This window comes from Styela clava, chromosome 13 (assembly GCF_964204865.1).
Source record: "Styela clava chromosome 13, kaStyClav1.hap1.2, whole genome shotgun sequence".
Lineage (NCBI taxonomy): Eukaryota > Metazoa > Chordata > Ascidiacea > Stolidobranchia > Styelidae > Styela > Styela clava.
In genome coordinates this window covers 7,021,263-7,045,203 of record NC_135262.1, presented here as the reverse complement: position 1 = coordinate 7,045,203, position 23,941 = coordinate 7,021,263, and the positions used below count along the sequence as shown (strand labels likewise).

General features: G+C 34.6%; 2 protein-coding genes across 4 annotated transcripts; both read right to left on the bottom strand.

The window, feature by feature from the left end:
• Positions 1-37: 37 nt before the first annotated feature.
• Positions 38-9,230, bottom strand: LOC120333263 (BRCA1-associated RING domain protein 1-like). 3 transcript variants are annotated; one of them, XM_039400649.2, is made up of 15 exons: positions 9,010-9,230; positions 8,685-8,741; positions 8,456-8,586; positions 7,920-8,120; positions 7,234-7,370; positions 6,548-6,730; positions 6,007-6,087; positions 5,472-5,644; positions 4,583-4,700; positions 4,178-4,292; positions 3,775-3,876; positions 3,285-3,406; positions 3,001-3,100; positions 2,235-2,369; positions 38-1,456 (listed from the first exon to the last, which is right to left on the bottom strand). In XM_039400649.2, exons 1-15 carry the CDS (start codon positions 9,120-9,122, stop codon positions 1,353-1,355), a joined length of 1,872 nt encoding a protein of 623 aa, XP_039256583.1. In that variant the 5' UTR covers positions 9,123-9,230; the 3' UTR covers positions 38-1,352. The 3 variants fall into 3 exon arrangements, with proteins under 3 accessions (XP_039256583.1, XP_039256582.1, XP_039256584.1); XM_039400648.2 differs by having other exon boundaries at positions 7,228-7,370; positions 9,010-9,229; XM_039400650.2 differs by lacking the exon at positions 2,235-2,369 and having other exon boundaries at positions 7,228-7,370.
• A 7,820-nt stretch (positions 9,231-17,050) lies between these two features.
• Positions 17,051-18,190, bottom strand: LOC120333277 (uncharacterized). The gene is made up of 2 exons (XM_039400673.2): positions 18,078-18,190; positions 17,051-17,606 (listed from the first exon to the last, which is right to left on the bottom strand). The coding sequence occupies exons 1-2, from the start codon at positions 18,153-18,155 to the stop codon at positions 17,226-17,228; spliced, it is 459 nt and encodes a 152-aa protein (XP_039256607.2). The 5' UTR covers positions 18,156-18,190; the 3' UTR covers positions 17,051-17,225.
• Positions 18,191-23,941: the final 5,751 nt, after the last annotated feature.

The window sequence follows — 23,941 nt, the reverse complement described above, 5'->3', positions numbered from 1 at the left end:
AGCTTATTCTAGCTGGATATATATGAAATAAAGAAAATACCATTACACCTGTTTAATTATCAAATTTGGAAAAAGTAAAAAGTGCAAAAACCAACAATTTCATTAAGAGTAAAAGAATAACAAAAGCAGCAAACCAAATTTTTGTATAAATTTTCAGTTAATGAAGTTAACTTGGCATAGAACGAATCATAGAACAAAGTTTACCCATTTACAAATATAGGTATGGCAAGGAAAATTTATATGATTGATAAAACGTTGTCAAGACAAGGTAACTCTATTGTCTCAAAAATATTCTAATCAAAATATATCACATGACTCTTTGTTTGCTGAAATGGCACAGGTTATAAAAGCATATATCAAAAACATTACTATCTAATATGTCAAAACAATCTGATTCAATATTATAGTCCTAGGTATTTGAGTAAAAAGAATGCATCACATAGGATTTATATACAGTACTGCAAGCAAATGTCATGTTTTATTTGTGCTAATAGACTACATCAGAAGTGTGCAAACTGCGGCCTGCAAGGAAAAATTGTGTCAATTTTGAATGGCGTGCCCACGAAATGATTTTTAGTCAATTAATCTGGTATGTGCAAGGGTAATTCCAAAACTAGCTAGCAAAATACACAATGTTATAAAAACGTATTTTCCACTGAATTCGTTTAAAGTCGGTGTAGCAATAAATTTGAATAGCAGTTTCTTCAGAAATTCATGCGTTTACTCACTATTTTTGCAAGGACCACTAACAATGCCGTAAGATCGATAACCAAAAAAAACAACTTTTTGTGTCTGCAACTACTAAAAAGGATATCCTAAACGAAGGCGTGGCCCGTGGCATCACCCAGTTACTTGTATCTGGCCCGCCTGTAATAAAGATTGCACACCCCTGGACTATATCACTAAGATCAGGCCGAATATTTTAAACCCAGTGTAGAATAAATTGTGTAGGCAATGCTGAACCCAAAATAGCAGCTCTTACATAACATAACACTAGATATTAGTAAATTATTTGCCTCCAAATTGGAATTATTTTATCTAAAAAGTGTGTATTTATATATATATATGTATGTATACAACAGGTGTGATCTCAAGAGTTCACAAGATTTTGTATAAAATATTCCAGTGGACAAATTTGTTGTCTAATTGTTTGCATGTGTGTAGAATGAAAATGTAAAAAGTTGATTTGATACAAATATTTTTATACTGAGACAGACTTGCTGTTTTCTATCTAAATACTATTACCCAAATATATTTTGCATTTTGAAATCAACCTAATACCTCGAAAATATAAAATAGAAGGCGAAAAACGAAAACTCTAATTTGGTATGAAAAAGGATGTATATAACTTTTTATCCTGGAATTTCACACAGGCAGAATTGAGATATGCAATCGAATATCCAACTGAGAGGAACACTGCATACTTTTCCACGACGAACCAGTCTTGATGGTTTACCTTATAAACAAGAAATGATATTATTATGAAACCGTTGCCACAATGCTTACAAATTTGAGAACTAATTCTTCAATGTAGAACCTCCATGTTTCACTACATGGAAACAAAATGTATGTATTTATTTTAATGTAAGATAAAGAAATCAAGATATCACAAATCAAAGAGACACTGGTTTGAATTAATGATTAATCATCAGCTAGGATTGATTATGAGTTAGTAACTGAAACTTGACTATTAAAAATTTCGCTTGAAAATTAAAAATTTTGCATGCCATAAAACCAATCATATAAATACATTTCTCTTGAATTTGGCAAAGCAGGCAGGTAAAGAACATAAACAGACATTAACCCAAATGAGGCAGCAATACAGCCAACGAGATAGTGATCAGAGACCGCTGACTTATCGATCTAGCGGTGTGTATCCTTCGCTCTGACTCAATAGCGACACCGCGTGTCCAATCACTAATTAATTACTCGCTAATTATACGACATAATTCTTCCAAAATCAATAGGCTCCTGGTCTGAGATTCGATGAATGCACATGCAAAATTTGCAGCAAATTCAACCTCGCTGTATCTAACAGACAGACAAATACCTATCAACATGCTTACCGATCAAGATCGATAAGTAATAACCAATATCTTCTCAAAGTATGCCAGTGTCTCAAGAAAAGTACAGTAATTGCTTCAATATACAATACATATATGTTCAAAGGCATTGTGAATTTTTTAAAGAAATCTCGCACATGCATGACATACTGACGGACGACGTAGACTTACCTTGATTGCCGTCATACACTATATAATATGTATAAAAATATTGTGCAGAATCTTTTTGTGCATGGTATGGTACTTTTGTGCATAATTGAATGCTATCACTATCAGGTTTAGGTTCTCGTGACAGTAGGATCCCACCTGGCAAAATACAGGAGTAAAATCAGGTATCTGCAAATAAACTGCACATTTAAAAGTAGCATTGCTCATGCTCAGTAATGAATAATAGCAAATAACAGAGATACTGGCAGTTAACTTGCAAAACACAGCCACATATCACCATTGCATTAAGAGCTAGATAAAAACATATAATATTCATTAGCCCGAGATCACATCGAAGTCATCACTGTCCAGGAAATGTCACTGTGGAGTTCACAAGGCATTTTTTGCAACATTTGATAAAGATACCCCACATCTGACATGTGCAAACTACGACCCGTTGGGTAATTCAATCAGGTCCGCCTTAAGCTGCCACAACCAAATTTTGATGATTCAGCTACAAAATAGCTCAATGAATTTGTTGAGATTGCGATTAAAATTAGTTTTGGCATGTGGCTTATTTTTTTCATAAAATTAAACTTTTCTAGTCACACTTACATGTCCCGCCAATCCAGGTGGGCCAAATTTTTGGCCCCTGGTCCAAACACCTTGCCCACCCCTGCCCAACACCCACAATGATATTGCTTATCACATCCGATTGGCAATATCCTTTTAAAAGAATCTATGAATTAACTAAGTGAAAATGAGAACTCGGTGATAAGATATATAATACCTGCTGATTGTAATAATTCACCTAATTGTTGTTTGGTTGCATTTGGTGGTTTGAAATTACCAGACAAATAAAAATGGCATCCGTGAAATACTGCAGGACACTGAAATAAAGAAAGAATTTTAACATGGTTATATGAAGAATAACCTGCAAGGGTTTCCAGGTGCAAATTTTGTCAGAAATTATCATTCTTGAGAATGTTGTCTAATGATTGTCATTAAGAACAAAAATTCAGCAAACAGAATTTTCTTTTTCGAGTCGCATAGGGTACATGTATCACACTATACCTGTGCTGCTTTATTCAAACGTGATTTCTTAGGTCCACCAATCAAAATATCTTCTCTTGATCCCAATATTTCAAAACTATTTTCTGCCACCCATCCTCCAGTTACAGTACAAGCTTCCAACCCTGGATTGAAAAAGCACAGTTATATAATATAGGATTTTCATATTTTGACTCCTTGTTCAAATTGCAGACTTCTTATCACCATTACTCCTAAAAATCTAAAAATTTGGAATCTGGGCCTAGGGAGTTTGAAAATACAACTCCAGTAAAAATATTTTTAAAATGGTAGAGAAAAATACATACATTTTGATGAAAATACATTTTCTAAGTAACCTAACTTTCATACTTAATATGACAGAACGGCTGATTCAATACCATTGGAATGCTTCGTTTCTTTGCTTATTTAAAGATGCGGGAAAAATAGTATGAATGAATACAAAAGATCACAATACTATGTTAAGGAAGCAAATTGAGACAAGTATTGTGCTTACAGTCACATTTAACAATCCATATTCCTTTTGCAACAGCTTGCATGTACTTGATGGTTCGTGGAGCTTTTCCATCTTCATAGCTCGGAACAATATAATGAGTAGCTGTAGAAAATGGAAACGATGCATCACCAAAAGCATACATGATCAAGTATAAGGTTATGATCAACAATAAAACAGCGCTTCAGAAGTGCGTGTACCAATATGGAAGAAACTAATTTTGTTCGCCTACTCAACATCAAGTTGTTTAAAGAGAACCTAAACCTATGGGCAGGGGGTTATATTCACTTGGTTAACACAGACAGTCCCCGAACTCATAATGGAACTAAAATGAGAAAAATCGGAATAAAAATATGGCCTAACCCTAACCTGGTACAAACACTACGGGAGTACAGATAAAACTTACCTGAAACCGCATCTTTGGTATTAACAATCGCTTTCAATATCTCCGCACAAGTTTTTACTTTATCAAATCTCACTGAATTTGAATAACTGATAATTATTTCTTCTGGAGCAAAATCCTGAAAATTAAAAAATTTTACTTCATAGTCTTCTCCATGTGAGCATACTACCCATTATAACTGAGTTTTTCTTGCAATATGATTTAGATAGCTTGTTCAAAACCTTATTCAGAGTGAGGAAGTTTTTATATAAGTTTTTCTACACAGTGGATTTCTAGCAAAATTTTATAAAAAATTGAATTTGAGTTCGCACTGAAAGTTGTCTCGAAAATAACATACAATATATTTTACAGTACGGTATTCATCAAATTCAAAACACAATGAACATATATATACTCATGATAACTCACCGGCAATTGTTCAGTTTCTGAACTTGTATTATCCAGACTATCATATTTATGTTCCACTACTAAATCTTTTATATTTCGATCAATCGCAAGGTCAAATGCTGTTTGACCATGAGAGTTTCTGATAAATGCAAAAGCACAAAAAGTTATGAGCATAGACCAGAGAATTTTGAGAACAATTATTTTTATAATAGTGGGCATTAGTGAATTCAACATCACATCAAAACGTTAACTCGAACTGACAGCCCAACTTAGGGTTTTCAAATGTAGGATAGATGGAATAGGCTGTAACAGAATTCTTAGAGCGAGAAAATTTGATAAAAATTAACGGTATTCCCGTAGTATGTGTACCTGGTTAGGGACTTAGGGTTAAGCCATAATTTTGATTTTTAGTACGAGTCGGGGACCGTTAGCAAAGTATATAAACCCCCTGCCAATATGTTTCAATCCACATACACAACTTGATGTAATGTAGGCGAACAAAATTAGTTACCGTACCTTCATGTTGGTACGCACACTTCTGGAGCACCAAATTAAACTCATGATTGTTAACTATTTAGTCTGTGACACGATTAACTCATTCGAAGTGAGAGCAATTTTAAATCCTACTTTGGGCTGACAAAAATTTCATCAATATATTTTGGTCAGTTTGCCGTAGACTCCCAAACTACATCTGAATCAGCAGAATCAATGGGAAACTGAATAATCACCTTTAGCAGCGCCTTTTATACCAGCAAAATTACTAAAATTATTTACAAATCACTGGGTAAAAAAAAGTCAATGGCTAGGGCTTATTAACAGGCTTTATAAGACTTTTTCAGAAAGAACTTAACAGGCTGAAATAAGCATTTACATAACATCAAAAAAGGTAAAAGTCAAATTCAATAAATACCTCAAAGACGTGTCTGCACCATATTGTAAAAGTAATTCAACTATTGCCAGATGTCTATTTAACACAGCATCCATCAAGGCAGTTTCATCTTCATAACCAGGTGTATTGACTAAAACTCCAGATTCAAGAAGCTGCCGAACTGCATCAATGTGCCCATGATTGCAAGCCTCGTGCTAGAAGGATAGGATTTACAATTTTATCCCGGGGGAGAGGAAAGTCAATAAGACAGCTTAATCATATGGGGAAACACTGCCTCTCCGGTTAAAAGTCGATTTCGGATATGAGATTAGTTTTAGTTATTTGTTATAGGAAGCATGAACTTGATGGTGAAGGAAGCCGTAATCAATCAGCGGTCACGTGAACCACCCTATGGCAGCGAGGAGTCCAGCAATCCTCTCACACATAACTATCCCCAGTCCCCACATAGGATTCGAATCTGCGGTACCACGCAGAGCCAGAGAAATCATTAATGCTTAATATAATTAATATAAAGGTTGGTGTGCCCCACTCTAAAACCCTATTGAATGAAACTCACCAAAGGAGTCCATCCAGCATTGTCTTTAGCATTGAGATCAGCTCCCTCCTCTATTAATTTCTTCATGTCATCAATTTTACCCTGAACAAATTTTACCCATAATAAGAATCAGTAATTGAACTGTTTTTAGTTGGGCGTGTATAATTAACAGCAGAACAATGCTCAAATAGGTTTTTCCATGAATCAGAATAAAACAGCAAAATTTAGATCAAATATCAAGCACACAGAATTTGAAAAAATTAAACAATATACTTCAGGCGACTTATTCCATTCTCTTGCTCTAAGTGGTAAAAATTGGAAAATAACAGTTCCAAAGGTTAGGATGAGGAACAATAACTTATCAAAATGATCCAATATGTACACTTCTTGTCCAATAATAAAATATGGCATATTGTACCATAATTACCAAATAATTTCCACATGTATTAAAATTAAAAAAAAAAAGGAAGCCTACTGATAGTGAATTTAACGATCTTAAAAAACTATGGAAGACTAAATAAACAGAGAAATACAAAAATAATCTTTACGACAGGAATATTACCTTCATAGCAGCTATGTGGAGCAAGGTCTCTCCCCTTTTATTCTTCTTTGTTGATCTCGGAGTTTTTGGTGTTTTCATTCCAGATGGGGAAGATACATTCCGATTTGGAGTGTATAGTGGTGTGCGAGGAGTTCGAATTAATGCCCGCTTTCGTTTGGGCGGAGGAGATGGGGTCGCAAAATTCTATATAATAGAGGAATGCAAATAACGAGAAATAATAGTAAAACATGTTTCGTATATATGATAAGAAGAAATACAGCTTTTGGTGCAATCATAGTGTGTGAGCAAACTGTCACCTACCCAGTTTACCATACCATGCTTAAGGTCATTTCTATGCCATAAATTACTAGATTAGATGTGTAGAAGTAAGTTATATTTAATAAAGATGGAAATGCACCTCACATTATGGTACTAACTTGAGGTAGATCTCACGGTAAAGTAGCATCCAGTTTTCTACAGTTATATTATAGAGTTTTATAAACATAAAAGTATGTGAAACACAGAAAATGATTCTCATTTTATCTCAGAAGATAAAAGTCAATATACAACAGCTTAATCAATTGTGAACCATATCATTAGGTTAACAGCCCAGACTGGATATTGAATAGCTGGAGGGTTGACCATTAGTGGATGTCGCTAGTTAATCGCACTGAATTTGATTGAATAAAAATAAATCTTACAAATACATTATTATTTAAGGCTTCTTTCAAGTGAGAATCAGTATCATCATTTGCTTTTGGCTTCTTAGCAGGACTCCTATTAGCATCATCTATTATCGCTGTATTTTTGTTGTTGTTTTCAGTTGGTTGTGAGTCTTCTGAATCTGGTTATTTATATAGGAAGTCAAAGATCATAAAAATGATGGAAATCTGTTAATAGGTTTAGATCAAATGATAACATTGACATGATATATGACAAATACTTTTTTAATTGAATAGTTTATTGGATGAAATAAATTCATATGTTAGAAATTTTTTATTTAGATCAGTGCTGTGGACTCAAGGGAGTCTGGGAAAATTTACGATCGACTCATACTCCTTACTCTGAGTCGAAGCAAATTCTGACTTAGACTTCGGTTCACAGCTACAGGTTAATGGAAATTTTAATATTTTGTCAGCTTAATTTTTCTGTAGAAAATATTCAAACTCGATTATCCTCAGTTAATTTCTCAAATTCCGACTTCAGGAAATTCTAAATTTCAATGCCTTGAGAAATTTGTGAATTTGACCCCAAAGAAAACAGGACCCAACTCCACACCCATGGTCCTTGGTTTTATTTTTTTGAAGAATCCATAGAAAAAAAAAGGATGAATGTGAATGTGTGTGAACATATAAAAATTAAAAGAGTATAAAATGATCTGTAGAAAATATACCCGATGTAATTTCAGGAAATGGTTTTGATGGCGTTATTTTGAATTTTGAACGTTTTTTTGATACTGCTCGGGTATTTGTTGATTTCTTAGATTTTGTACTTTCGGCTGTATTTCGTTTATCAGATTTAGATTTTTCCTCAGGATGTTTTTCATTGTTTTTCCTCGATAAACGAGAGACTTGGTTTGTTTCAAGCATATAACCTAAAAATATAAATTAAACAAAGTATAAACATGAAAACCAAAGTAATACTGGTAAATTTAATAGTAATTCTCGTTCAACCAATTCACCAGTCTAAAATTTTTTTTGCAAATCCGTTCTTTGAAAGTCAATTACCAGCAATCCCAGCAATTACTCAAAAACAAGGCTATTAATTTATTTCTGTATTCAATCTATAACGATGTATGCTAAAAAAAGTTAAAATTCAAAATTGTTATAAAAAAAATTTCTAATATGAGATTCTTGTCTATCATTCAATACAAGTGGCTGAGTTGCTTGTTTAGAGACTTTCTCAAATGAAATGAAATTTTCAATTTACCTTCCAATAATTCTTTCAATGAAGTTGTTAATCTAGCAATATCCATTATAGCTTTATTTTCTGTTTGATCTTCAGGCCAACATGGGAGATTACAGACCTTACATTTGTCATTCATTGTTTCTATACAATCCCTATGAATATGCAAGAAAGGTTGAGTTGTAAAAATCGATAATAATTATTCAAAAATGGTGAAATTATAAAAAAAAACTTTTGAAAAAAAAATTCTTACTGACAAAATATGTGATCGCAACTCCATAACGTTATTGGCTCCGTCATATATTTGTTGCTGAAAAAAGCAAAGTATATCCATATTATTGGTGCATCATAAAATATAATAGCTTATAATGTCATATCAAAAACACTATAGACGGATAGAACAACATGCTTCAAGGTTGAGACTATTGAGATACTACAAATACCAAAATAGATTGTGATCATACATTCATATTTATGAAACATCATTTTTTCACAATGCAGAATATACCATAGTGGAAGTATAAATATTAAACTAATGATATTTTAGTAATATTTAATTACAGAATTTTAAAATTCACCATGAATTGCATGACAATTGTTTTTCCAACTTTTCAATTTCCTGCAAACTCTGACTGAAATCAACGGGTGGATCCAGCCACATTGCCAAACTCGTATCTTTCATCAAAGCCATCTGTTTCGTGTCTCAATGCAGTAATGCTATATTTATGCCAGTTCAGCAGTTAAGCCTAATGCAGTAATGAAATTTCAGAATCTAGTTTAACTGACAAATAAAAACTAGAATTAGCATAACCCTAAATTTTATACAAATGAGATTACCTTAACCGGTACGGCAACGACAGCCAAAGATTTGGTTGAACGCATGGTTTTCCAGTTTTTCGCAATTTAATACATGTACCCCAGACTGGAATCCATGGCAGGTGCACGCCCTGACACCCAAGGGGGCCAGCGCTCCACAAATATTCACACAAAAGAATTCAATTTTGCACGTGAAAAATTTGCAATCGCTCACCAATGAAAATCAGTTGTGATGGTTTTTATATATTATCCAGTACAGTAATATAAAGAAGTCAAAAAAATGTTGCTTCATAATTGTCGACTCCATACTACAGTACTAGCTTGCAAGATTTGGTCTGATCGAAAAACGCGAAGCAAAAAAGACCACATTTTATAATTGCTTGGCGGTATGGCGCATTGTGTTGAATGATAGGAATCCCGTGAGAGTAGTCATAAGCAAAAAAATCGCCAGACTCCTCGCCGACGCTGGTCGGTTACGGTACGGCTCTGATTAAGCTTATTTTTTATTCAATAATTCTACGCAAAAACACTCCCAAAATCATTATCAATGTATAAAAAATAATGTTTGGGGGTCGAAATCAAACATCCAATTTTGCTCTGATTCAAAGTGTTTTTTATCCAATAATTTTACGCGAATGTACTGAACAGTACTGGTATCTAAAGTCGCACAAACACTCTCAAAATTAATGACAAAGTATGGAAAAAAAATCTTTGGGGGTCAAAGGTCAAACGTTCATTTTTAATCTGATTCAACATATTTTCATCCAATAATTTTAAGCGGATGTATTGAACAGTATCTAAAGTCAAAGTTAGTTGCACCTGAGGGCATTCGTTTTGCATGCCGTGAGCTATAATTGCACGGCGGGAACTCTGATTTGCACGCGGGAATTTCTGATTGCACTCCCAATACTGTATCTCATTCAAAAAGACCATGAAATCCAGACTGGCATGTAGGCTACCGGTATTCCGATGGTTGAGATTTTTTCCTCTGGTTTATCAACGACCCCGATGCAATATTAGCATAGCATAAGATAACCAGTGGTGGGATTTAAATTTTTTGTCAGCCGGTTCCATTACAAAAGTCATACGGTACGGTAGTCTACCGTATTTGTCAGCGGGTTCTGTTACGAAATGCAGAAATGTCATGGACTATTTTTTAGCAAATGAACTGATTATTTTCAATTACTTCCTGATTAACATTTCAAAATATTGGTTTAAAGTAAGCATCATTATGTCAAAATTAGCATTGAAATTTTTGACTTTGTTGAGGATTGTCTATATTGCTGTACCCAACCGGTACGGTACCGGTACTCGTTGATAATGAACTTAAAATCCATTGACAGTAACCAGTAATGCTAACCGGTTCGCTGATCTCATAAAATTACGTGAGAGGGTTCTATAGAACCGGTGCGAATCGGCTGAATCCCACCACTGATATAACTCTATTCTGAATATAAAAAAATGCAAGACAGACCGCATCCAGTCACACGCATCCGATTTCCGAAGCAGCGCGCCAACATTTCTCGAGTTGTTGTTGTCAAAGTCAGTCATGCGAAGCACAATGCTCTTCCGTCTACCACCAAGTGGCGTTAGTCGGAGACAATTTCACCGAACGTTGGCCCCCAAAAAACGTCCATCGCAAATATCTGATGACTATTATTTAAGAAATTTCAACTTGACGTTTACATTTTCAGGATAACATTGTTGTTTTATAACAATCAAGCTAATATGGATGTTTCCCAGACCCTTGAAGAAAAATTCTTGCAAAATTTTGTACGCATATTTTGAGAGTATTTTAGAGAGTTTCCGCTTATGAACTGGTGTACATTAGGCCGCGAGCCGAGGCCATTTATCTTTCAGTTTCGTAGCGCACATAAGGTAACTACCTGAAAATGATTTTAAAATGTTCCTTAGAAATTTAGTAACAAATATTGCCTTGTTCCCACTTACAAAAGTTGCACGTTTTACAGAAAATACACTTTTACCACAATAAATATGTGTTACCATCTGTCCTACTTTCTCTGCTTATTCGGTATCATGGGCCAATGAACGCAGACATCTGCATGACGTAACAATCGAATTAGTCAGCTGTAGGTGAAAACCCAGTGGTCGGATGAATATCAGATGTACTACTACTGCTTGCTTTTGCGTTGAGTAGCCTTTCCATAGTTTTTTCAGTTATTATTAGTTCAGTTATTCTAAGGAGGTGTTGAAAAGTATAAGTAAGATATTAAACACTTGTATATTCTTACCATAAATAGCAATTTTAGTTGAGCACTAGCTCATAAGACGTTGTTGAATAGGTACGGTGCGGTAATTCCAAGGAAGGCTAGACTTAGAATAATATGTCACAAACAACGATATTTTGTTTATGATTAATTTAATGACTCTTCTTGACTATTCAGCAGACTTATACTACTATATAGGCCACAGCATATTTGGAAATAGAAATTAATGGCTGTTTCTGTAATGCACGGTTGTGTGAAAGAGAAGAAAATAATCAATTTTACTAATGTCGGTTGGTCTAAATCTAAATTCATAGAGTCGACAAGAACCTGGGAAGCAATGATACGGTAAGTTATGCCGGAGTGGAAAGAAAGTAGCATTGGAAACGATTGAGAGGTGAGAAATCGAGTTGTAGACAGACAGTTGATGTTTTAAAATATAGTCTAGGCCTATAGTCCATACTCATACTGTCATAGGGCATTTCAGACTGTGATATATCAAAATTTAGTGTAGATATAGTCTAGTAATGGTATGCAAACACTGCTGGACTGTAGTACATACGCTCATTTAGTACATCAGATAAAATGCATTATTTATTCAAGGTATTAGTTAGTATTTAGTGGTATTTTTACACTCATGCTGTTCCAAATATGATTTTCTTCCTCATTTTAGATACTGTACGACAAAAGAAGACGGCAATGTTCCACCAATCCGACCTAATGCAGGCTCTAATCCCTGCTGCTATAAAATGGATTAAACAAGAAGTCTTGAAGCGTAAAGGTATATGAGAATCATAATAGTTGCAAACAGCTTAGATGGGCTATTCATATTGAAATACTTTAGCACTTTTCTGCAATTGGAACTGCCCATTAAACTCATGTTGGAGACTTCATTGTGGTTTTCAATTCATATTTTCTCAACTATGAAGATCTTTTGAGGTTAACGAGGCATTAATAAATAAAGCTGAGGAATTTGTTTGTTCACTGTATGAAGAGGATATGAAGAATGTAAATGATACCAGGGCACGTCTATTTAACACTGGCAAACATAAGGATTATACCCAACAATGATTCACTGAAGAAGCATGTGGCCCTCAAATCAGTTCTTGAGTTGGCAAACTGCAAGTGTAAAAAAAATAGTCAAAATAATTTATGCAAGTGTGCCAAAATCAACTTAAATTGCACAGATTTTTGTTTTTGTATTGACTGCAAAATCACAGTACACTTATAGAGGAAAAGTCGATTTTCAAGATAGTGGATTTCGAAAACAATTCAGAAGAAAGTGAATTAGATATTGCAGTTGATTTTTATCATTTATCAGTAGTATCATTTATTTTTTTTTTTTTCGAACATTTGTTAGTGTCGTAGTCCTGTTTCTAGAAATAATATTGCCTTTGTTCAAATACATAACCACATAAACTAAAAAAAGACTTATTGTAATATTTCTGTTCACTATGTTATGTACATATTGTACAATTTTCTTGACTTTTCTGGTAAATTTCTAAGTGAGAAATAACTGATTTATTTGTGTTTTCGTGCTCACGATGTTAATTTGTGACTTCATTGCTTAAAAATAAATACGTTTGATAGCTTCTATAAAATGGATGTAGCTTTTTATGCTCTTCTTGTTGTAAACTGCTTGTGGTTATTACATAAAATTTATTCGCTAATGTGAATCAGCGTTGTTGGTGTCGCTGCTTTCGAGGTCACTCGCCACTCCTGTCACACAATTAAAGTATTTCATATTTATATGTCATATTTTTCATAATCTACCTAATAAATTATGATTGACTGAGGAAGTCCGATTTTGGTCAGGCAAAACATTACAGGAATACATTTGTGTTAGTGTGCTGTAGGGCTCTCGAATTGCATAGTTCTTATGTATGTGTTGTGAACTTATGGTTATTGAATTTCCGGGAACCTCTTATATTCAATTTCGCATCAGGATTGTGGAACAAGCTGTAATGCGTTCAGTATGTTCATTTTCACACTAAACTGAAGGATTTATTTAGTTACCAGATGTGCGCTACGAAACTCATTTTCTGGGCGTTTTCAAGGCTTCGTCTCACGGCCCATATCCGTTGTAAGGATCTACAAGAGTTTAATAACTTACTTATACATTTTTCAACAACGTCTTAGCATAACTTAACTAATAATAACTAAACAGGGCTATGGAAAGGCTGCCCAACTCAACGCAAGGTCGAGCAGTAATAACTAATATTCATCCGCTCGCTAACAGCTGATTCGATTCAATTGTTACGTCATGCAGAAGTCATTGTTCATTGTCGAAAATGTAGAGAATATAGGACAGATCGTAGCACAGATTTATTGTAGTAAAAGCGTCTTTTCCGTAAAACGTGCAACTTTTGGAAGTGGGAACAAGGCAATATTTGTTACTACATTTTTAAGGAACATTTTTAAATCATTTTCAGGTAGTTACCTGATGTGCGCTACGAAACTCACTTTCTAGGCGTTTTTCATGGCCTCGGCTCACGGCCTACATGTTCGAAATCATTATTTTTATTAAAAGTGTTCAACCGCGTGCCGCCTGCAGGTACTGACAGCTAATTTTAGCCTTGTCTATCGCAGTATTTGCGGGGTAAATTTTTGATTATTGCAACTAATCTAAAGCTCCCTGGAAAATATAATGACAAATAAGGTATTTAATTTACAACTACCTTCCTATAGACAACTGAAAACTGGCAAATAACACGCAAAACAACAAAAACGAGGCAGTGTTCACAACCATGCTTGGATATATGTCTGAGTGAGACAAGTGACTGAGCGGCCGCATGATTTCCGACACGTAGTGGACCGATGGATCGTTTTGGTATTTTTGTTGTCGTTGTTGTTCTTTATCATGTTATTCTTCTTCCTATCGGTATGAAAAAAATCGCGTTACTACTTGATTACTGGACCAATTGCTTCGAAATTTTCAGAGGGCAAAGTTGTATTTTTCGATAGAAGGCTATTAATTTTGTTTATTCCTAAATTTTCTATGAATCCTATGAGATCTTTTAATATTTCAACCAAAATTTCACTGCATCAACTTTTATTTTCGAGAACAATGTTTTAGTCATTTTTTTTATATATTGAAATTGTGTGTGAATTGGTGTAATTCCCTTTTATGTAAAACGTGCACACGTGCCTAGTCAGGTGTAAATATAAAATATATACTGTGCCTGTATCCTTGAATCCATATACACTTGCAATTCCAATATGCTTGACTTGTGCATTCACAGTGAATTGTTACTGTTTTCTCATTGTGATTTTCCTAAGCAACTTTAACTCTCTATTTTTAAATTTGATTACTATTATTAAATGTTCATATTTAAAGTGTCCCAAATCATGTTATAAAAAGTTACATTCTTCATTTTTTTAATTTAATAGGGTATTTGCTCTGTCATCTAAAATGATATTCTTTTAACGCTTGAAATTGAATACCATCATATAAAACAATTGTTGTTGTATGATATTTATATATTTGGTTTTAGCCTAGTCAGGTGTAAATATATAATATATACTGTGTCTGTATCCTTGAATCCATATACACTTGCAATTCCAATATGCTTGACTTGTACATTCCAAGTGAATTGTTATTGTTTTCTCATTGTGAATTTGGAGATTAGTGTTTTTTTTTTCGTTTGCAATCATTGGCTATATTCACCAATGTTACATATCGTGTGTTGTACTTTGCTGCTCTAAACAAAAATTTCACCTTATATCCCATCCATGATATTTCATAAGCAACTTTAACTCTCTATTTTTATAATTGATTACTACAGTATTATTAAATGCTCATATTTAAAGTGTCCCAAATCATGTTATAAAATGTTGCATTCTTCATTTTTTTATTCCATAAGGCTAATATGCCAAATAATTTGTATCTGAGTGCCTGAGCTCCAATCTATTTTGTTTCGATCATTTTTATATTTTTGGAGTTCAATTGATACTAAAAAATGGTAATTACATGTAAATATTGTATATAGTAAACAAAAATGAGAGGTATTGATATATTGACACTGAATCTGTTATTTATTTTTATGCTTATTTAATTGAACTGAATTGGGTGGCAACTGACTTTGATGAAGGTCGTATCGTTGCTTCCCAGTCATATACCGAGAACATCTGTTTATTTAATATTTATATATGTATGTATGTAAATATTGTTTTCTTGGTTTGACAAAACGAAATAAACTCTCTCTCTCTCTCTCTCTCACTGTGTTTTCAGAAAAAATATCTAATCAAAACTATAAAGATAAAAGATATATGCCAAGGCTGCCCAATCCGACATAGCCACTGGAAATGAATAAATAATAAATACCATAACTCAAATATAACACTCAATTTTGACGTCCTTGTTTGTCAGTGAAAACTGTGTGCAGAATACCGTGTGGTCGTGAGAAATCCACAAGTCCGCTGCGTAATGATTGATTCTTTGATTCAGTGGCTCGCGCGTTACATGTCCATGAGCCGTGTTACCAGATATTCGAATAGTAAACTGCTATTGTAATATTCTCCTCGATATTCGAAAATTATGACAGCCTTACTCAGTAACCAGTAAATAATTATTAACTTGAATGAATTCATGTTAATAAACTTGCCCTTCATGTATTATGTAAATTCTAACGAAATCAGGACTTGGATGGTATTAAAATTTGGTACAAACGTCTGTGGCCCGAAACGAATTTCGTCATGTGAACGTGGCCCGCGAGACGAAAAAGGTTGGACAGACCTGATATAGGATTAAAATCATTATGTAGATTTTACACTCCCCGATTCAACTCGAGTTGAGCTTTTTTTCCAAATGCAGAAGGATTAGATCCCCATGAAAAACAACGATCTCATGGATTACAGAAAATTGCTAGGAAAAATACAAATTCTTTTATTTATATTGAAAATTTGATGATTAGTGCTGTAGCTCAAATTTAATTCAAATAATCATGAAAACATATTTTGTGTGGAATTATCCATATAATATACTTTTACATAAATAGACAATTGTTTTGAAATTTTGCGAATAGAACCGGAGAGATGCAGCGTTGTAACACCAATGGCTTTTCTTTATTTTTATATCATGTTAGGTTTTGAAATATGTGCCATCTGACACTATTTGTTTAAATAAACCGGCAGTGCTGTTTACGTTTCATTTATTTAAAAGAAATTATCCAAGGGTATTCAACCCCTCATGAGACTGTTGCATGGTAAATACCATCAGGTGCGTTACGTACATCCATTAAACTATCTGGGTGGTGGACAAACAGCCACATATACCGCATATATTACAGAGGAAATTATTCTAAAACACACGACAGGGTTGCAGAATCTTTTTCATTGAATAAATATTCTGCGCTTGGGTAAATTTTAAATATTACAATGAACATTCATTGTCCGAATCTTCAGGATACCTGAAGTTCTGCTATCTACTTGGGAGTGTCAACTTAGATCTGTCATCTGCCATTTAACACGCAAAGTTCATATATATATATATATATATAATATTCCCACTCGCGGCTCAGTATTGCGAAATAGACGCAAAAGAGAATTCTGCAAGCGGGTATGAGACCTGAAATTAAAACACAATCTTAGTCATCTGAGTGTAATTTATTTTGCACATTGACAATTCTGTTAGTTGGGCAATTTCGAGCAAAGATTCATAAACTGCTTCTGAATAAAATGAACACGTTATAGTTAGCAATTAAAATCCTAAATACAAATTTTTCCGATTAACCATTAACGGAGCGTAGTGTCGTTTAGTGTTGGTCTTCAACAAACTGGTCGAAATCGCCCACAGTAACGCATTTTGACAGGAACAAGGGAACTGAGCTCCAATGACTTCCCATCTCGATCAGCCTGTTTACTATGCGTAATATATCTTCCGCGGTGGGGTTTGGATTACGAGCGTGAACCCAAATACCCCTGTTTCCTTCTTGGAGTTTCTCATTCATGCACCTTGTAAATATGACGTAATTTTCGTAATCTGTAGCGATGTAATAGGGGTGCTGGGGTACAGCTTTAGCAATTTCATTGTCCAACTTTGCAGCATAGGGTGTAAGATTTTCAACGTCTTTGTTTAAATTAGCTTTCCAATAGCTGTCAACATCATTTCCTCCAATCTTGTAATAATTTCCACGCTGTAAGACGAAGTCCGTTGGAATTTTATTATAAGTTTTGGTGTTTAAGTGATAGTCTACAATGAATCCTGCACCGCGTTCAGCATAAGCTTTGAAATCACTGAGTACAAAACACTTGGGAATGTGATCAAATGTCAAATTGGCATTCAGTATTTCATACCAATCACTTCCAAAACTATTCCAATCAATCTCAATTCCGGGCTCGGCTAATTCACAACAATGAATACATTCCGTGCCCAGGCAGAAAATTACAGCAGTTGCAAATACCCTCAATTTCATTTTGGCAACTCAAGCGCGCATCGCTTTTCAAAAAACATTAATATGAGAATAATATCAAATCACATGCCGTTAATAAGCCTTCTTATATCGATCAGACGTGTAATAAATATATACTATTGTTTCCTTTTCAATGGCTCGGTAGTTTATAAAGAGCGAATTGATTTTCAGAACCTGCAAAAACGTTTGACGTACCTTCAACTGAATACAGAATAAGCATGCAGAATCTTCACGCTGGTGATAATTAGATGGACAGATTTTATTTTGATTCATTCGCAAAAGATAAAACAATACACAAAAAAGTGAACGGCGAAAAATCTGGAAAGTGAACAACACCTAAAACTAAGTTTATAACATATTAAACGCGTTCACCCACCGAAGGAATAAGAAAACAAATCACAATAAACATGAATATAAACGGTTATATAAACAATATTCAAGCGTCTAACTTCATAATCAAATTACGTGCAATTATTTACAAACAAAATAATGATCTGAATAGCGGCTGTGCGTTTGATGCGTGAGACGGCATGTAAACAAACAATCAAACAAATTATTTCTAGATAAAAATGTGCAAACTTATGCCGGCGTTTCGCGCTTAAGAATAAAGAAAGAACTATCGAGTGATTGCCATAAAATCGACTATATATAACGTCTACTTTTTCTTGAAATGTAAATATTTCTTCTGTTGAATTCATTTAAATTTAGACCCAATGCTTTGCTGAAGATATCCCTTGTACAATCCTTCATTTCTGCTTTTGACTTTTCTTCTGAAATTCCCAGCCGCAACCATGGGTTCGAAATGGATACCGGTACCAACTGATACGAGTCACAATAGATACGGTGCCAACTACGCTTGCATTAATCAACAGCAAATCGCTGTTATTATAATTTTGTTACATTTCCACAAAAAACTTACCATACTAAAAATACCACCGCATCCCAATCAAACAGCAATAATCCGTGTAGTTCAATTTTTATTCAAGTTAACCCACTAAAAAATGTTTTACTTGTTATCTTTGATACCCATTTTAAGCATAGTTAATGAGTATCCGATCCCGAATTAATTTTGTAGCGTGTTCAATTCGAGTATTTCCATTAAGCCCCCGCAACTGATGGAATTTTACACACTGGTAATTGTTTGACAACACAAATAGCATTGATATATGATCTAACTTTTTGCCATTTGTAATAAACATTTAGTTGTACAAAACATACTACAATTGTAGCTATCGTATCGTCTGTTACTTATATTTATGGCAAAACAAATGAAGATATAACTTAAATTTGCCCTTCACATGGCCGTTAAAATCCGTTTCTGTTTTTCGCCGAACCACATCATATTTTATTATCACGAACTATCGTGATCGTAAACTGTAAGACCTGAACTGGTAATACAGAAGTGATCAGTTGGTATTTCAATTCACGTTGAAACTGAATTAAGAAGAATATATTATCGCCACAGGACATGGAAAAGCTATGACAGTCCCTGCGCCGTTGTCGGTACCCCGATACAGGTACTGGTAAGTTACGGTAACGTCGATATTTTTTATGGGGAATGATAGACTGCGGTAGCCTACCTGATCTAGTAATACGTAAGTTACTCGGATCAGTTGGTATTTCCATTCACGTTGAAACTGAATCAAGAATAATGGATCATCGTCACATAACCTTGGATAGCTATGATAGTCCTTGAAGCGCTAACGCTACCTCGATACAATTGTCGTACTGTTAAGTTACTGCATATAATTTTATAAAAAGTTTTTTATGGGGAATGGTAGACTGCGATATCTCATCTGGTAGTACAGAAGTGACTCGGACCACACGGTTTTTCAATTCACGCTGAAACATAAAATTAGAAGAATGGATCATCGTCACAAGACTCGGAAAATCTATGAAAGTTCTGTACCATCGGTCTAGTAAGTTACCGGCTTACTGCATAGAATTTTCGGGGAAAATATTCCAGTTTGTACTCCGTGTCCACATATTTGAGCATAGCTCTCTTGTCTATGATTAGTCATTGTTACAAGAAGGGGTAGGAACATTTATAATAATAGATAATATAATACAGTTACATAACCGTAACGAGAAAACAATACTAATTTATATGGGCACAAAAGTCCAAGGATCACACCAAACAACCTACTTTCAGATATAACCAAGCTACTATATTTTCGACAGTAACTCAATCTTTGTTCAAATAGCTCATGTGACACCAAATTTACTCTATGAAACTTGGTCTATGTGCTGAATTTACCCAGTGGGACATCTTAATCAAGGCCAAACGCTCTGTGTTTGTTGTAGAGGGTGTAGCAAACTTGAAATAAAATTATACTATTTTCAGCGATAACTATGCCATATATCGTCCACATGTCAAGTCAAGTTGACCCCAAATTTTTCCCAATGAGTCATTTAACTGATCATTTATTTTGTACTTAGCATTTTTTTTCATTCTATGGAAATAGAAATAAGTAAAATATGCATTTTAGTCAAGAAACGTCGACTTGAAATTTCCATCAAGAAGTTAAGAAGCATCCGAAGTTATTCGATTCGGCGGCAATACGATATAATACAAAATTGCTTGCGTGTCACACTCTTTCTATTTTACTTTTTTATTTTCTGTTCCGTATGTGAATCCAAATTTCATATGTGGTAACTTATCTGAAATGAATAAAAATTGCTTTAGTTAGCTTTACTGTTATCTTTTCATATTTTTTTTATTAATCTAGTCAATCTGGCCCGGTAAGGCGACGCTGCTCAGAGACCTATCGACTCCGCTTGTGACTTCTGTCACACAAAGTTCGTAAATTGTACAGGTTTTAGTACAAATAAATGATTGAGCATCTCATCATAAATTTCAATACGACTGCTGAGATATATCTATGCGGGAGATCAAAAACTAGGAAGATGTGCCGGATCTTTTTTGAGTTTTTTGTTTGATCATATTATAGCTTTTTTGCTAGTTCATGATGTTTTTTTTTTTGTGTGTGTGTCAATGATTTTGTTATCTAAATCGGAATAATCAAAATAAAGATTCTTTTTATTTACTGCCTGTTTTGCCACAGGAATAAAGTCTCATATTACTCTTTTTTTTATTTTATTTTTTTATTTTTATTTATTTTTTTTTGTCTTGTTACGGATCAGAGTTTTTCTACTCTCGGATCAGTGTCTTAAAGACACGGTATATCCGAGTCCTATCGGTATAACGCTTCATAAGCATGCCACTGCGTAAGCAGCAGTCATACGACTATGGAGGTTTCGGTATTAGCCGTGCCATTGCAAGACACAGAGATCCACCCCGGGATTCGGTATATGCTGTATGTCACAGCATAACTTCCGCCCAGGGCTTCCGTCCATGTCCTGCAAGGCACAGTACAACTTCCGTCTCCCCGGCTTCCGTACATAACTGTGTGTACGTGTAGACACGCACACAGCATGACATCCACCGTGAAGCTTCCGATTCATCATTTCCGTGTAGGTATAAAGATGGTATTGGCTCGTTTATGCTCCCTTTTATGGGGGCTAAGGGTAGGACGTCATGTTTATTTATTCATTTTTTGTTACTAAATGGCATGTTCTTATTGATTAATTGCATATCCATTTAATATCTGTTTCCAGTTGGCCACTAGTCCGAATACCCGGAGGTTTTTGAAATTCTTTTCCAACATAGTCAAGAATTCATTTAAATTTTTTAAAGTTATTCCCAAGATATTGTCATCGTTAAGATTTGAATATCTGTCTTCCATATCGAGCTTAATCTTTCTTTTAATTATTACGTTCTTCATAGAAATGAGAATTGTCCACGACAACACCAAAATTCGATCATCCCTGAAACAAAAAGTAGGTACTTTGTGTTCAAAAACAAAGTCCAACGAAAGAAACGAATCTAACGAACGTTTTTAAGCGTCTTTAATCCACTACAGGGCACGAGAGACATTCTCTATACAAGGAATGGACAAAGTTTTATGCAAGGGCCGCATTCAGAAATTCTTCTTTGTAAAAGGCCGCAAGTATTTAATTTTTTCAAGAGACCCTATCATATAGTCACATTTACCGGTAGTTAAAATCTAATAAGTGAAACATCCCAAATTAAAGATTATTAAGAAATATACAGATGAGAAAGTGAAATCATCAACTGACTCAAGTTATTGGACAAAGCAAAATAACTCATTATCAGTCAATGTTCATGAACGAAGTTATCTCAATGCGACTGATGCATTTGATGAGTTATAAGTAATAATGAAAGAATTAATATTAATTTAACAATTTATAGTGAGATATTTTAAATTAAGTTTAAATGTAAATATTGCATTTATTTTTAAAAAAACTTTCTCCGAGAGCAGGGGCCGCACAAAATGCCTTGAAGAGCCGTGGACCATCGTTTGACCACCCCTGCCTCACGCTGTTTTAATCACAATTATTCAATTTTTCCTTTTACATGTTATTCTTGATCGAAATACCAATTCGGTACCTAAAATATCGATTTGTGCGCTTTGGAGACGATCAGTTACTGGCTCTGTTTTCTATAAGTGACTAAACACTGCTTCTAATATAGATTTAAAAACCATCAAATGTGTCTATCATTTCATGATATTTCTTATGAATGACGGAATGATTATGAAACGAGTTTTCACAACTTTAGGATAGACGCTGATAATACAGTATTAAAAAAATTCCTTATACCATTTCGAAATCTTGGTAAAATATTATTAGTTTATACTATGAACCTTATAACGCGTGACCTTCACCAACTCTTTTATTTTTCTTTGTATCTATTTCCGTCATTACAGAACATAATTGCCAAAAATGACCACTTATTTCCTAAAATGTCGAAACGCGCGTACGTCGCTTTGTCTTTTCTTGAAGTCTTCTAAGCCCGAGGTGAAAAAACAAAACGACGTTCAAATTACTTTTCGTGAATGACAAGGTTTTCAAATAGACAGTATGCGGTCCTAGTCAGTCATAAATGAAGTTACTATTCTGCAACTGCGATGTTGGTCGATCTGCGGCGTTTTCGTTGCGATTACGTCATATATTTACGTTTGCTCGGGATATTGTTGAGATTAGTGTTTTGGGGTCAAACAACAGTTCTGTAACTAGTCGCGCTATGAGCTCATAGCGAAATTCGTTCACACAAGACGCGGTTCTCCCTACATAGTGAAAGACAACAACAATTTCATTACATAACGAGAGTGAGGTATATTACAACTGTAAAATATGTTATGCCTACTATAAAGTGTCGAGTGCCCTTTAGGGTAAGATCGCATTCTGTCTGCTGTCGCTAGCTAAACTGAACAACTGTATATCTTGTGAAGAGTGTGTCAGAATTTACTATGTAATGATACCCAGCAGTTGTATCTGGTACCTGGTCAGTCATAAATTGGTCAGTTAGAGCCTTCATATTGGGCTATTTGAGCAATTTAGCTATTCAGGTTAAAAAATAGGATTTTGGAAGAATTTTAACGCCAATTCGGTTTAAAAGTTAGGGTACAGCTGAGATATTGTAACTGATGAAATAAGTATAATTCTAATTTCAGAATTCCGAACTCGACACTAAGCAAACAAAGAGCCCTCAGAGCGAACGAACCCCGTGTTGCGACCTATCACATTTATTAGCGTGTGTGATTCGACATCAGCGCAGTTGAACACGACAAGTTTATTTGTAGCACAGTCAGCATTTTGTAATTCTTTCAAATCCGCCTGCGTTGGTCTACTCTAATTAACTAACCGATAACAGCCCCAGCAAGAAAGTAGAAATAGGTAATGAAGTTAACTTTAGTGCGGTGAAGCGTACCTAGCGGGTATTTGTGCAAGGCGGTGGCGTGAGAATTATCAAGGCAATGATGATTTAGAGACGTCTGATTTGAATTCGACAAGTGCTAACCCACGTCCGGTTTACCGATGTTTTTACGGAAATACGCTATTTTAATGCAGTTATCAATCAAGTGCGCAACATAGGAAGTTTAGGTAGTAATATAATTCGATGCTGATTTTTTTTTTTGGGACAAGCGTATGTACAGATCAGCAATCAGAATTGAGTTTGTAGGTGGCATTTAGAC